Below are 15,700 nucleotides of genomic sequence, written 5' to 3'. Positions count from 1 at the left end.
TCTGTCCTATGTTAACATCGACCAACTACACCGTGTGGGCGATGAAGATGAGGATAGCCCTTCGAGTACACAAGGTTTGGGATGCCATTGAACCAGAGACCGGTAAAATTGTTGATTCACTTGAGAACGATATAGCGATGGCCTTATTGTTTCAGTCGATACCAGAGAGCCTGACACTGCAAGTTGGAGAACTGGATACAGCAAAGAAGGTATGGGAAGCTATACGCTCTAGACACGTCGGAGCTGAGAGAGTCCGAGAAGCAAGACTTCAAACTCTTATGGCAGAATTTGAACGCCTAAAGATGAAAGAATCGGAGAGTATTGATGACTACTCGGGAAAACTAGCTACATTCTCTTCGAAGTCAGCTGCCTTAGGAGTCAATATTGAAGAATCGAAGATTGTTAAGAAGTTTCTTAACACCCTTCCGCGGAAAAAATTTATTCAGATAGTTGCGTCTTTAGAACAGGTCTTAGACTTGAATACCATCAGCTTTGAGGATATTGTTGGGCGTCTGAAAGCATATGAGGAGCGTATCGCTGAGGAAGAAGATAATCAAGAGGATCAAGGTAAACTGATGTTTACTAATAATGAATCACAAACAAGTCAACCTTATCGAGACTACAATGGTGAAAACGGAGGATATAGAGGAAGAGGTCGTGGAGGTAGATCGTTTTACAGAGGACGAGGAAGGGGTCGTTACGGTGGTAGAAACCCCTCACAGATCACATGTTTCCGCTGTGATCAAATCAGTCACTTTGCAGCACAGTGTCCAGATCGTTTACTCAAACTTCAAGAAGCAGAAGAAGTTAATAACAAAGATACAGAGGAGGCTGATGAGCTGCTGTTACACGAAAAGGTCTACTTGAATGAGAAGGAATGCATACCAAGCAAGTTTAAGACAAGCGAAAGGGGAGACAACATATGGTATCTCGACAATGGTGCGAGCAACCATATGACTGGAGATAAACGATATTTCAACAAGCTTGATAATTCTATAACTGGCAAAGTACGTTTTGGAGACGATTCTAGAGTTGATATCAAAGGAAAGGGGACTATAGCGTTTGTTGATCAGAACAGCAAGCCAAGAACAATGACTGATGTATACTACATTCCTGATCTTAAAAGTAATATCATCAGCCTTGGACAGGCTACTGAAGTAGGATTCGACATACGACTAAGAGGAAACTACTTGACCATAAGAGATGATGATGGGAACCTACTTGTGAAAACAGAAAAATCTAGAAATCGTTTGTACAAGGTTCAGATGGGGTTACAAGACAATACTTGTCTATGTTTTGCAGAGATAAGTGAGCAAACTAAGTGGCATGCGAGGCTTGGACATATCAATTATGCGACTTTGACATCAATGCTTGGAAAAGAAACCTGTAATCCTCTTGACTCATTTGTTTCTTCTCTCCTCTTCCTATATATTTTCCTCCTCTGTGGCCTCAACATCCTCTTTAGTTTACTCCCAATCGTTTGAAAAGATATACAAATGGATCAAAGCAAAATCCTGGGGTGTACCAAAAACTGAAAAGCTTGATAAGTCAAGAGGATAGTATATATTCAATAACAAATATAAAAAGGATACTTAGAAAGGTGAGCAGCTCACCGTGAGCTAAACTCAGAATTGGTTTCTTTCTCAACATGTATTTGTGACATAACTACATGGAGTCAAAAAAAAAAAATAGTGTAGATATGAAATAAATCAAACAAAAACATTTAGATTAATCACTAACCAGAAGGTTGCATATTCACGTATCGTCAAACCAAATCTTTTTTCTCAAAATGGATTTTAAACCACCTAAGATAAGAAAAGAGTAGGTATTAGAGATGAAATAAAGAAAGCATTAACATTTTGTACCAATAAACTAATAAAGGAATAAGTGTGCACCTGTTTATCGCCAACACCAATCAAATGTCTCAACCAAGAAGGTTACTTTGCCAGTTGAAATACTAAATTGTATATGAATTGATGCATTTTTGTATTGCTATTGAAACGTCATTTATATAATTCTTTGAAAATGGTAAAGTTAGATGTGATATGATCGAGAAAATATTGGTGAGCAAGTAAAAAATCTAAAAATATATATATGGAAATTTTGAATTAATGCAAAAGGTTTATGATTAAGGCAACTAATATTTCACTAAGTTGTTCCATACGTATAGTAATTAATTTCCATTTCCTATACTATATCGGATTAATGTATAATAAGAATAGGAAATGTAGATTCGATTTCAGTTTTTTTTTTATTAGTTTCCATTGGCTATATTGTCTAGAGTTTATTAGTTTGCTATATTTAAATGATTGCGGAAATAATCTTTATTAGGTATGTAAATATCATACTAAGGACTAAAGTTGTAAAAAAAAAAAAAAAACCATAACTAAAAGGGTAAAACACAAAATGTACTTAAAAAATGTATATATAGATACATAAATCGATATATCAAAGGTAACTATTTGAGAGTTACAAAAGAGCAATTATATATATACTTATACATTTTTAATATGTTCTATTATATTAAATTAAATTCATTAAAAACACTACTATGATATTATTATGGGAGTTACAAACAAACTTTAATACTTTTCCAACTCCTAAAATTAAAACCCATTTAATTTAAAAGTGAGTGTTGGTGGGTCCATAATTTGATTCAAAAGTATAATATGTTATACATTGATTATTTAAAAGGAATAGAAACATCTAATTCTCAAATAAACTTGATTTTTGTTAAATCCAACATATGTGTAAATTTAACTATGGAATTTAAAAAATAACTATGAATAGATTAGAAAGGCAAGAAATAGAAAAGAAATATTTTACTTTTATATAAATAAAATAAAAATTGAAAACAATGTTAAATATGTATAATACTTTCTAAATTAAAATATAGAATCAAACTCTTACAACACATATGAGATATAACAACATTTGATATTAGTGGGAGAGGAGGAGAGAATGATTACATATAAGATGATAATCCAAATAGATAATGGAGATGAATCTTTAAAAATAAAAACAAGATAAAAGACATATCATATAGTCTCTAAAATTAAAATTTAGCATTAAAACATTACAATGATATTTATTTTTTATTTTTTTGTAACCCATACAACAAAAATAAGAAATTGAAAACAAACAAAAAATGAAAAATGATTTGAGATATTATGGAAGAGAATGAGAGAAGTGGAAGAGAATGAGAGCATGTGAAAATGAGAAAGTAAAATGATGACAATATGAGAGAATGAGAAAATGCTTATTTATATGATAAGAATGGATGGAAGTTACATTTAGAATTATGGAGTTACAATAATAATTTATTGTGTTTGAATAAAATTGAATGGTTGAATATGATTAATGCATAATTTATTTTATTTTCAGTTATAATTTAATTTTAATTTGTGAATTAAATGTATTGTATTAATCAGGTCTTAAATATTTTTTAAAGCAATTAACAATTAAAAATCAAAAAAAAATAATAATAAAAAAAAAAATATATTAAATTAAAATCAACCAATAAGGAGAGACCAAAACCTTACTTTTATATATATGATTAGGTACTTGTTAGATAGTGGACTTCCAACTCAAAACCAATTGGCAATGATTGGAGAGACCCATATTTTATATACTACTTAAAATCCTACTCAACTTCCAATGTGAGATATTGTATCCCTAATACGCCCCTCGAGATGATGGCTTCCTTAGGCATCAATCTCGGTATGTTCGGGCATGAATCGACGGACCAACTATTGGACCGGGCCGATTGTGATTGGGTTGAGTATATGCGGACCGGGCTCTGATACCATGTTAGATAGTAGACTTCCAACTCAAAACCAATTGGCAATATTCCACATTGTACTATCCCGCGGAAAACTGCGGGCTAAACTTTTTTTTGATGAAAATTTGTAATAATCTATTTTGTTATTATGTTATTTATAGTGGTATGTGATTAAACATTTGTTGCTTATATTATAATTTTTGTATTTCAAAAATGTTTATTGAAAACTTGTCAATAAAACATTTGCATGTGATAAATAAAATTATTTAAACCTTTGTAAAATCTTTGCTATAGTTGTGAAGTAAGTAAAAATATATAACTAACATGTATAAAAAATCTTATATGTTAGTTTTTTTAAAGTACAAATTAGTTTTGATTCTAAAAGATTTGTTTTTATTTTTCTACAATTTATTTTATTTGATGTTTCTCCTATTTTCGTTTTTTGAATTAGAAATATTTATACAATTAATTATTTAATCTTAATTAAGATTTTCTAATTGCAATTGAATGTAATTTTTTACACATTTTAAGGTTAGTTTTTATATTTGTACTTCCCAACTAATATAGTAGGATATTAACAATATATGTAAAGAAATCCAACAATATTATGTACTAAATTACTCAATATACAATACAATGTCAAATTAATTGTAACAAAATCTATTGTAAAGATGCTTTGATACACATCCATGGTGGCTCGCGGGTTAGACCGTTCAGCTGTTCTACACAAATTTCAGGTGACATTGTTTCTTCTTTTTAACATGGTATCTGGATGTGAAAAAAGAAAAAGAAAAAGGAAAGATGAAGAATTTGTGAAAACACAGAGAGGAGCTTTGGATAAGTTTGTTCAAAGAAGAAACACTACTAGTGAGAATCCTAGTGTGGATCCTAGTGTAGATGTGGATCCTAGTGTGGATCCTAGTGATCACTTAAATGATAGTGATAGATTAGATGATATAGTGAATGAACCTCATGAGGATGGTAATTTGAATATTGATGAGCAATTAATTCCACCTTTTGATATCTATGATCCTAGAAACTGGAATAATCTTGATAATAAAACAAGAGATTTGTTGATTGAAAAAGGACCAAAAAGAGAGTTGGATCTTGAGTATCCTATTGATGAATATACTAAAAGGCATTTTGCATATAAGCATTATTTTAGAAAGTTGTGTAATGGAGAGATTGATGATAGAAAATGGTTAGTTTACTCAAAGCATGTTGATAAGGTGTATTGTTTTTGTTGTAAGTTGTTTACATCTCATGGTAACTCAAGTTTATTAGCAAATGAAGGATTAAGAGACTGGAAACATATTAGTGATAGACTAAAAAGTCATGAGAAAAGTGAGGAGCATATGTCTAACATGAGGACTGGGAATGAGCTAAAAGTTAGATTTCAAAATAATCTAACAATTGATAAAGATTTCCAAAAAGAGATTGCAAAAGAAAAAATACGTTGGAGGCAAGTTTTATGTAGAATAATTGCTGTTGTTAAATGTCTTGCTAAAAGAAATTTAGCGTTTAGAGGATCTAATGAGAAACTTTACCAAGATAGTAATGGTAATTTTTTAGGAATGATTGAAATGATTGCAGAATTTGATTTAATTATGCAAGATCACATTAGACGCATTGAAACTCAAGATATATATCACCATTACCTTGGTCATAACATTCAAAACGAGCTGGTTTCCCTTGATTTTAAGGTTAGATTTTCGATCACAAGTGTTATTAAAGAGGCTAAATATTTTTCTATAATTCTTGACTGTACCCCAGATGTGAGTCATCAAGAGCAAATCTATATAATAGCAAACCCTTTTTTGTGTCAATTTTTAATCCAACGGATGAGATTAGTTCCAGTTTTAATCCAACGGTTTAAAATTATTAATCGTGTCTTTTCGTCGCACCTCCACCTTTCAAAAATCACACCTCTTAGTCTTTGCATCTCTCTTGTTGTATCTCCTGGTTTCAAAAATCACATCCATTAATTTTTACACCTTTTAAATCACACCTCTTAGTCTTTACATCTCTTTGTTGTACCTTCTGGTTTCAAAAATCACATCCATTAATTTTTACACCTTTTAAATCACACCTCCTTAGTCTTTGCATCTCTTTGTTGTACCTCCTGGTTTCAAAAATCACATCCATTAATTTTTACACCTTTTAATTTCACACCTTTATGTGTTACACCTCTTTGTTGTACCTCCATGTTTCACATCTATTAATTTTTACACCTTTACATTTCACACCTCTATGTCTTACACCTCTTTGTTTATTATATATAAACTTTTCTTGACTACATAAACAAGTTTCGAAAAATTGTTTTCTAAGTACTAAAAAATTGTTTTCTAAGTACTAAAAAATTGTATTATTGAAGTGTTTTTAAACTTTCAAGCATCAATCTCTAATTCAAGGTAATTTAATATTTTTGCTGCAAATGACCTGTAGTGTTTCTCGGTTAGATTATTATTACTGTTAGTCGACACTATTAAGTTCATACATTAATCTTAGTTTTGTTAACTTTTAGTCTCTTCAAAAATTTTAGCCTTTCCGGTTTTCATGTTTTTGCATGGCTAATGTTATTAAGTACGTGTGCCATATTTTTTGCATGGCTAATGTTTTTGATTCTCAATGTGCAGATTTTATTTTTTGACTTTCTGGAAAAACCAAAACCAAGATATGAGAGGCATGATGATATGCAGTGATGCTAGAGCTACGGATAAGCCAAATTTTCTTAACAAACATGGTATAATTATAATTTTATATATGTTCTTATTTAACCTATTTATTTTTTCTAAAAAAATCTATATATAATAGCAAACCCACTTTTTGTGTCAACTTTTAATCCAACGGATGAGATTAGTTCCAGTTTTAATCCAATGGTGTAAAATTATTAATCATGTCTTTTCGTCGCACCCCCATCTTTCAAAAATTACACATCTTAGTCTTTGCATCTCTTTGTTGTACCTTCTGGTTTCAAAAATCACATCCATTAATTGTTACACCTTTTAAATCACACCTCTTAGTCTTTGCATCTCTTTGTTGTACCTCCTGGTTTCAAAAATCACATCCATTAATTTTTACACCTTTTAAATAACACCTCCTTAGTCTTTGCATCTCTTTGTTTTACCACCTGGTTTCAAAAATCACATCTATTAATTTTTACACCTTTTAATTTCACACCTCTATGTGTTACACCTCTTTGTTGTACCTCCATGTTTCACATCTATTAATTTTTACACATTTACATTTCACACCTCTATGTCTTACACCCCTTTGTTTATTATATATAAACTTTTCTTGACTAAATAAACAAGTTTCAAAAAATTGTTTTCTGAGTACTAAAGAATTGTATTATTGAAGTGTTTTTTAACTTTCAAGCATCAATCTCTAATTCAAGGTAATTTAATATTTTTGCTGCGAATGACCTGTAGTGTTTCTCGGTTAGATTATTATTACTGTTAGTCGACACTATTAAGTTCATACATTAATCTTAGTTTTGTTAACTTTTAGTCTCTTCAAAAATTTTAGCCTTTCCGGTTTTCATGTTTTTGCATGGCTAATGTTATTAAGTACGTGTGCCATATTTTTTGCATGGCTAATGTTTTTGATTCTCAATGTGCAGATTTTATTTTTTGACTTTCTGGAAAAACCAAAACCAAGATACGAGAAGCATGATGATATGCAGTGATGCTAGAGCTACGGATAAGCCAAATTTTTTTTAACAAACATGGTATAATTATAATTTTATATATGTTCTTCTTTAACCTATTTATTTTTTCTAACAAACATGGTATAAATATTAATTTTTTTTTTTTTTTTGTAGGATGTTCATGATCTAGGTTAGTTTACATTTTTTGTAAATAAATTTTTTAAAATATTTAGTTGAATTATAATTTCTTATACTTTCTGGGTATCAAACATTTTGATAATATATAGAAATATTACAAATGAGCATGGAAATAGAGAGTGCCGAAGAAAAAGCCAAACATACTTGTGACAACACAAAATCAAATTCTAGAAAGCATAAGCACGACCAAATGACAAGTCAAGTTAGAAAGAAAAGATCTACTAAAGGTAACTTATTTCGTCTTTGATGACTTTCTAATCTGTATATACAACTTTTTAAAAACATAATGTATAACAATCACTTTTAGAGTGATCTGGAATCTGCCAAAAAAAAGAAAATGCAAGAAATTTATAGAATTGGTGTTTAACCTAAAGAAGAGAACATCAAAAGGTGAGATATTATTATCACCTGTTTCACCACATCGACTTCGTTTCTGTCGTTTATTGAAGAACATGATGGTACCGATTCATAGACATAAGTGGGAAATCAAATAGAGGGGGATGCAGCCTGGAAGGAGAGCAGCTGACACGGTGGAATGGGATGGATTGGGAGAGACCAACATAAAATTCTCTGTTCTATATTTTATTAATTTTCTGAACTTTTGTAGTTTAATTGAATTACTTTGATTGAATAGCTGATGAGTGTACAAGTTTTTATCTATATGCATTCTTAGTCTGTTACATCTTGATTTTTTTTCTTTTCCAAAGAGGAATATGTGATTTGAAGCAAATATTACAAATCCATGTATCAAATGTGTTAGTGGGAAATAAGGCAATCAAGATTAACCCATTAAAAGGGAGGAAAGAAGGGGGTCTTTTGAGGGAAAACGTGAGACCAACATGCATGTAACTGTGGAAAGCATTATAGCCAAATATATATCTCTAAAGGTTGTAGCTGAAGAATGTGAGTTACTCTATACTAACCAATTAGGTTTGATTGGTCAGTCATATAAAACTCGATTTTTTACATATCTAAAAGTGAGAGAAAAAAACATCCACAAGCATAAGTGAAATTTTATATATGGTTAAAAGTAATGTTCATAGTAAATCATTTGTATACAAACTCCACTTGCTTACAGCATAATGATCAACAACAAAGACAATTTCTAATAGCGATTAAGAAAGGATACCAATATATAGCACCATATGGTCGGAGACAAGCATAAGTGAAATTTTATATATGGTTAAAAGTAATGTTCATAGTACATCAAGCTCTAAAAAAGGTTCACTTTTGTGTGTGACAACATAAAATATAATAACATTGAAATGAATCTTTGGCTTTTTAATCAGCAGAAAGCAATAGCAAGAAGTGAAAATGATCAAATTGATTGAGAAAAAAAGAATTTAGAATAAATTACAAATGTTAAATTTCAATTTAGAAAATTTCAGTTCCCCGTGCGGCAACGCACGGGTCGCTTTCCTAGTGAGTATAATAATAAGATGTGTGAATATGTCAAGTGAAAAGATAAAAATAGAAGAGTATTTCTTAGAATTTTTGAAAGTAGATGATACATCAGGATTAGGCCTCTTTAATGAATTACAAAATGCTTTGAAGTCTCTTGATCTTGATATTGGGAATGTGAGAGGACAATGCTATGATAATGGTTCTAATATGAAAGGAAAACACCAAGGAGTTCAAAAAAGATTGCTTGAAATTAATTCAACAGCATTGTTTATGCCATGTGCTTGCCATAGTTTGAATCTTGTTGTTAGTGACATGGCACATTCTTGCTTGAAAGCTATATCTTTTTTTGGAATTGTGCAACGCATATACACAATATTTTCGATCTCTACCAAAAGGTGGAATGTTTTACTTAAGCATATTTCATGTTTTACGGTGAAAAATCTGTCTAATACTAGATGGGAGAGTCGAATTAAGAGTATTAAAGCTATAAGGTATCAAGCTCCTCAAATAAGGTCAGCATTGACAGAATTACATAGTGTGTGTGATGATGCTATATTAAAGAGTGAAACTGAAAGTTTGGTAGATGCGCTTGAGAATTATGAGTTTTTGCTTGGTATGGTTATTTGGCATGACATTTTATATGCTATTAACATGGTAAGTAAAAGCTTACAAGCTAAATCTATGCGTATTGATACAGCTTTGAAGCAAGTGGAAGGTGTGATATCTTTTTTTGAGAATTATAGAATATAATTGTAAATATTCCTATCCTAGTATATAATACTCTCTCTCTCTCTACTAGGCCCAAATAGTAGTATAATACTATTCTCTTTCGAAGAAAAGACCTAATAAAAAAGAATGACACCGGCAAAAAAGAAAAGAATGGCGCCGGCAGAGAAATTACCATCGTACCTGGTCGGAGAGATACTTTGTCGATTGCCAACGAAATCTCTTGCTCGATTCAGAGCCGTAAGCAAGACATGGAACGCTTTTTGGGGAGACAAGAGTTTCTTGGAAAAGTACTTGGCTCGTACGCTACCTCAATTCATCGTATGGACCAATTCCCAGATTTGTTCAGTAGGCATCGACGACGACGACGATGATGACCCGAGACTTGAGGTGCGTGATATAACTTTAGACATTTCATTAATACAAGCCAGCTTAGTTCATTGTGATGGGTTTCTGTTATCTAGTATTTGGAAGAAAGGTTTTGAGGTTTGGAACCCTTCTTGCTTAAGAAGACAAAAGAGATTTGTAGAGAATCACGAGTTCAGGTTTTGTGGCCTAGGGTACGATAATAGTAGACCCGAAACCGAAACAACAGGTTACAAGATTTTTGGGTATGATTTTTGTTTCGATACAAGTGGCCAACTCTACCAAAACGTTGCCATCTACGATTGCAAGTCTGATGCGTTCAAGATTATTAGTAATGCCCCTTGCGAACAAGATTTGGGTGTGCCACAGTTAGATACAATGGTGTCTCTCAATGGTAATTTATACTGGATTGCTTATCATTCAGTGGCTCGTCAGTATTTCATCCGAAGTTTTGATTTTGCCAAGGAGATGTTCAAGACCTTTTGTCTTCTACCTCATAGCCAACAACAACAAGACGACTTCGGCTATACTCAAGTCCTTGCTGTTTTCAGGGGGGATCGGTTTTCATTGTTAAGGCAGTCCTACATGACCAGCAAGATTGTCATTTTTGTTACAAAACACAAGATTGACGGTAATGGAGAGGCTGTGGCGTGGATGCGTTTCATGACAGTGTCGATACCAGACTTCCCCAGGTTACAACACAAGTGTCTCGACGCTCAGCCAAGTTACTTCGTCGATGATGAAAAGAGGCTATTTGTGTGTACTTGTGATGAAACTGGGCATGCATGTATCTACATTGTGAAGGGAGATGTGTTCAGCAAGATTCCAGTAGGTTCCATGGTTGGTCATCGGCCTTCTCACCTCGTTTATATCCCCACTTTTACCCCCATTCCTTTCAGTACTCAAAGATCAGAGGAGTTACCATCTGAGTTGGTCGGAGAGATACTTTGTCGACTGCCAAGGAAAGCACTTGCTCAATCCAGAGCGGTATGTAAGCTTTGGAACGCTCTTTGGGAGGACAAGAGTTTCTTGAAGAACTACTTGGCTTGCGCACGCCCTCAATTCATATTAAGGACCAATTCCAAGATTTTTTCGGTGGACATCATCAATCTCGACAACCCGATTCTTGAGATGCATGATATAACTTCAGACATGCCATGTACCAACTTAGTTCATTGCGATGGGTTCTTGCTATCTAGCATTTGGAAGAAAGGTTTTGTGGTTTGGAACCCTTGGTTAAGACAGAAGAGATTGATAGAGAATCAAGAATTCAGGTTTTGTGGCCTAGGGTACGATAACAGTAGACACAAAACAACAGGTTACAAGGTTTTTGGGGTCGATTTTTGTTTCGATGGTAGCGCCAAACTCTACCCAAAAGTTGCCATCTACGAGTGCAATTCTGATGCGTGGAAGTTTATTGTTAATGCCCCTTCTGAACATGATTGGGGCATGCCGCAGTTAGATACTATTATTTCCTTGGCTGGGAATTTATATTGGATTGCTTATCATTCACCTACCCGTGAGTATTTCATCCGAAGCTTTGATTTTTCCAAGGAGATGTTCAACACCTTTTGTCTTCTACCTCCTAACGAGCAAGATTTTGGCTACACTCAAGTCCTTGCTGTATTCAGGGGAGATCGGTTTTCAGTGTTAAGGCAGTCCTACATGACCAGCGAGATTGTCATTTTTGTGACAAAGCACAAGATTGACGGTAATGGAGAGGCTGTGGCGTGGATGCCTCTCATGACTGTGTCAATGCCAGACTTCCCCAGGTTACAACACAAGTGTCTTGACTCTCAGCCAAGTTACTTTGTTGATAATGAAAAGAGGCTGTTTGTGTGTACTTGTGATGAAACTGGGCATGCTTGCATCTACATTGTAAAGGGAGATGTGTTCAGCAAGATTCCAGTAGATGATTCTATGGTTGATCTTTGGCCTTCTCACCTCACCTATATCCCTAGTTTCATCCCCATTCCTTTCGAACTACCAGTTTCGCATGTTTAATTTTATTATGTTTTTTTTTTCTTTTCTTTTCTAGCTCTTGTTTGTGTATTTTCTACTTTGTCAAAAACCACACGAGATTTAAGTCGTTCAAGATTCATCTCTTTTTATTGATTCATCTCTCTCTCTCTCCTACAAATATTATGGACTGATTCAACTCTTCTAACGTATGATTATGAAACTGAGAGTCTGGTCTCTGTGGTAGTCTCTCGCTTTGGATCCGCACCATCAGATTTGAGCATCTAATGATTTGAGAATACTCGTGATGGTAAGGTTCTCTGGTGTGCTTGATTCTGCTGTTCCATATTTTTTTCTTGTGATAAAGATGGATTTTTGCTCCTTGAGATCAATAGAATGCTGCGCGCTGGAGGAGATTTTGTCTATAAGCATGAACTCGCTCTGGAAGAACAATGGACAGGTAACATCCTTTTAATCTGCTTTGAGTAGGCCTATTCAGGCGTGAATAAGATTCTTTGTTCTTTATGATTTGTTTGGAGTTTGTGATCACGGTACGTATCTTTATTATGGAAAGTTGGAATAACATATTGTCTCTGTGAGTATAGGGAATGTTTCTTTTGTCTTCATTTGCTACTTTGATTTTTTAGCCAATATGTCTACTCTTTTAATCTCACATTTTATTTTCCAGAGATGTTGAATCTTACTACTCCTAGCCTTTGCAGGAAACTGGTAAAGAAGGAAGGATACGTTGCCCTCTGGAACAGAAGCCTTTCAACAACAATGGTTATATATATAAGTCGTGAGGCTTGAACCAATCCTCCTCTTTGTGATGAATCTGATGACCGCGACAATGTTTGGTACAGCTGCTAAACGTGCTGTCTTTCTTTCATTGTGATGCCAGGACAAATCTTGCTACCTTTATGTTCTTTATGCTGCCAAAGTTGCTAAACTTCAAGTTTTTTTCAAGTAAAAATTGTTTGATTGCATTTTCAAGTAAAAATTGTTTTGTTCTTTTTCTAAATCCTACATTGCTAGGAAAGAACTATTCAAGGCAGAGTCCAAGTTCTGGAATGAAATTATTGTCCGCGCCTTACAATGGAAACCTTAAAATAGAAAAAAAAAAAAAAAAAAAAAAAAAAAAAAGATCTTTGGCGGGTATGAAATAATATTCTTTGGTTATTACTCTCTATGATGCTATAATCACTCAGTATCTTAGCTTACCTCTCTTTACTTAATTTCTTTGGCTTTAAAAGAGTTGCAGCTGCACTAAATGGTCATAAAACTCGATTGCTTGGTTTTTAAGTGTGGTTCCTGTCAGCGGGTCTAACACATTGCCCGTCATTTATGATCGTAGATTATTAGGAGTGATGCACGATTGGTACTGCTTTTCTCCTTTCATTTTTATCATATAAAAAACATAGAATCATGATTCCTATTGTTGATTTCTTGGAATTTAGAATCCTTAAAGAGACTCTTCTTGTTCGTTTCCTGCTCACTCATGGTTTATTTAAGCACAGATTCTCATCTGTTTATTTGTCTTTTAAGTTAAGCTAATCTTTAGATTATGGCTCTGGATGTTTTAACAATTCTTGCGTTCACCAATACATACCCTATAATCGAACTTCACCATTTGTCTTTGTGTCAATAATGGTTAACAATGCAATCAGATGTGATATGTCAACCATATTGCTAGAGATGGACCGGATATTAAGACCGGGTGGAAGAGCATACATTAGGGGATTCAGTTTATGTTATGGGTTGGCGCATACTTCTCTCTATTTGTGACACATCTGAGGGAGGGTCCTCACGCAAGTTACAGGATTCTAACGTGCGCGAGAAGTCTCCTATGAGAGACTGATTACCACCAGACAAGTTACTGACTGCACTTAAAGTCCTTTTAGATTCATCTCTCCGCCCCACAAATATTATTGGATTTATCCCACAGATAATATGTTAATCCTTCTCATTGTAAGATTATTCATTGTTTTGTTGTGTGACGTAATTTAATTTGTAAGATTTCGGAATAAGTCACGTCAATACACAGTCTTATACAATGAATATAGATGTACCCAGAGAGTTTTTCACTTGTTTTGAATATAAGGGAAAGCATTATAAATCAGAGCCTCGAGGGGGCATTATTTTTTTAATAAGAAAATGAAAGACTGAAGTTGGATTATACGAATTTGGATCGAAGTTGGTCAGCAAGGAGGCGATGCTCCACTCGAATCTTACATAAATGTTCTTCCAATACGTCTACTTTGTCCTGGAGGAGTTCTTCATGAAAAGCTTCGAGTTGTGGAATATTAGCATCATCATCTGAAGAAAAAAGAAACTGATACATTTGTGACAAGTAACAACAACAACAACAACAACAACAACAACAAAGACAAGTGCGTTTTCTAGTGTTGTTTCTTACGTGGTGGAAGTTCTATCCCTCTGATTTCCATCAGTAAACTTACTACAGCAAAACCTGCATATATATTATCAGGCTATGAATCTTTTCCACCGAAAATATCAAACAAAAAAAAAAAACTAGTCACTATAGTCTTTTCTTTTCTGTAAATACATATATTATATAGGATTTACTTACGGCGTGCAATTTTCATTCTGCGAAACTGTTCAGAACCCTGGTTGCTGATTAAGCAAGTGAAGACTTCTATATCCATTTCCTTACAATCCTTCCATGTTTCAAGCCAAGAGTCGATGGCAGAAGCATATGATGTGGTCATACAAGGAGGGTCAACCCCGCAAGACTGTTTCAGTTGGATCTCTAACTCCTTCATCTCCCTGAGATTATTAAGACAATCATCGATTTTGTCCTTAACCTACGATATTCAGACACACACACACACACAAAAAAACAGTCAACATCGTCTGAAACTGAATAAAGTATGGATCAAACACTCTACTTAGAGACAGAGAGATCATAGATGGACTCTTCTTACAGATTTGTCTAGAACTTTTATACGCTCCCTCATTCTCTTGAGGAAAACACACGAAAAATTATATTGTCAGCGGCTGCTTGCAACTTATAAAAAGAAAAATACTTAGGTTCACTTTTTTGTTCACCCCTCTTCTCTCAGCCAATCATAATCTTTCATCTAATATTTCATTTAAAAATTAAATCAAAATTAAATTAAAAATCAAAACAAATTAAAAAAACAAATTCTGTATACTTTTAATTAAGGAAAGTTAAATATTGGCTTGTTTAGATTTTAAAAATTAGAACAAAATTATATGTCTAGTTTGGGTTTACAAATGAAGTGGTTATGGTTTAAATTTTACAATTAAAAAGAAATTATATGTCGGTTTGGGTTTACAAATGAGATGGTTAGGGTTTAGATTTTACATTTAGAACGAAATTATATGTCGGTTTGGGTTCACAAATAAGATGGTTAGGGTTTAGATTTTACAATTAGAACGAAATTATATGTCGGTTTGGGTTCATAAATGAGATGGTTAGGGTTTGGATTTTACAAGTAGAACGAAATTATATGTCGGTTTGGGTTCACAAATGAGATGTTAGGGTTTAGATTATATAATTAGAAAGAAATTATATGTCGGTTTGAGTTCACAAATGAAAGGTTAGGGTTTAGATTTTACAAGTAGAACAAAAT

The 15,700-nt window shown here is 33.4% G+C and overlaps 4 protein-coding genes across 4 annotated transcripts; 3 read left to right on the top strand and 1 right to left on the bottom strand.

Annotated features, from left to right (window-relative positions):
- The first annotated feature begins 3,692 nt into the window (after positions 1-3,692).
- LOC147943291 (uncharacterized) lies at positions 3,693-3,803 on the top strand. Its single transcript, XM_087450882.1, has one exon. The coding sequence runs from the start codon at positions 3,693-3,695 to the stop codon at positions 3,801-3,803; it is 111 nt and encodes a 36-aa protein (XP_087307008.1).
- A 715-nt stretch (positions 3,804-4,518) lies between these two features.
- LOC147943290 (uncharacterized) lies at positions 4,519-5,560 on the top strand. Its single transcript, XM_087512194.1, has 2 exons — positions 4,519-5,484; positions 5,555-5,560. Exons 1-2 carry the CDS (start codon positions 4,543-4,545, stop codon positions 5,558-5,560), a joined length of 948 nt encoding a protein of 315 aa, XP_087368320.1. The 5' UTR covers positions 4,519-4,542.
- A 4,351-nt stretch (positions 5,561-9,911) lies between these two features.
- LOC147943289 (uncharacterized) lies at positions 9,912-12,243 on the top strand. Its single transcript, XM_087512193.1, has one exon. The coding sequence runs from the start codon at positions 9,912-9,914 to the stop codon at positions 12,126-12,128; it is 2,217 nt and encodes a 738-aa protein (XP_087368319.1). The 3' UTR covers positions 12,129-12,243.
- A 1,889-nt stretch (positions 12,244-14,132) lies between these two features.
- On the bottom strand, positions 14,133-15,157 carry LOC147943288 (uncharacterized). Its single transcript, XM_087512823.1, has 4 exons — positions 15,029-15,157; positions 14,674-14,908; positions 14,500-14,553; positions 14,133-14,399 (listed from the first exon to the last, which is right to left on the bottom strand). Exons 1-4 carry the CDS (start codon positions 15,059-15,061, stop codon positions 14,257-14,259), a joined length of 465 nt encoding a protein of 154 aa, XP_087368949.1. The 5' UTR covers positions 15,062-15,157; the 3' UTR covers positions 14,133-14,256.
- Between the last annotated feature and the right edge of the window lie 543 nt (positions 15,158-15,700).

This window comes from Camelina sativa, chromosome 5 (assembly GCF_030686135.1).
Source record: "Camelina sativa cultivar CO46 ecotype springtype chromosome 5, ASM3068613v1".
In the NCBI taxonomy this organism is placed as follows: Eukaryota; Viridiplantae; Streptophyta; class Magnoliopsida; order Brassicales; family Brassicaceae; genus Camelina; species Camelina sativa.
This window is presented reverse-complemented; position numbering and strand designations above follow the sequence as displayed.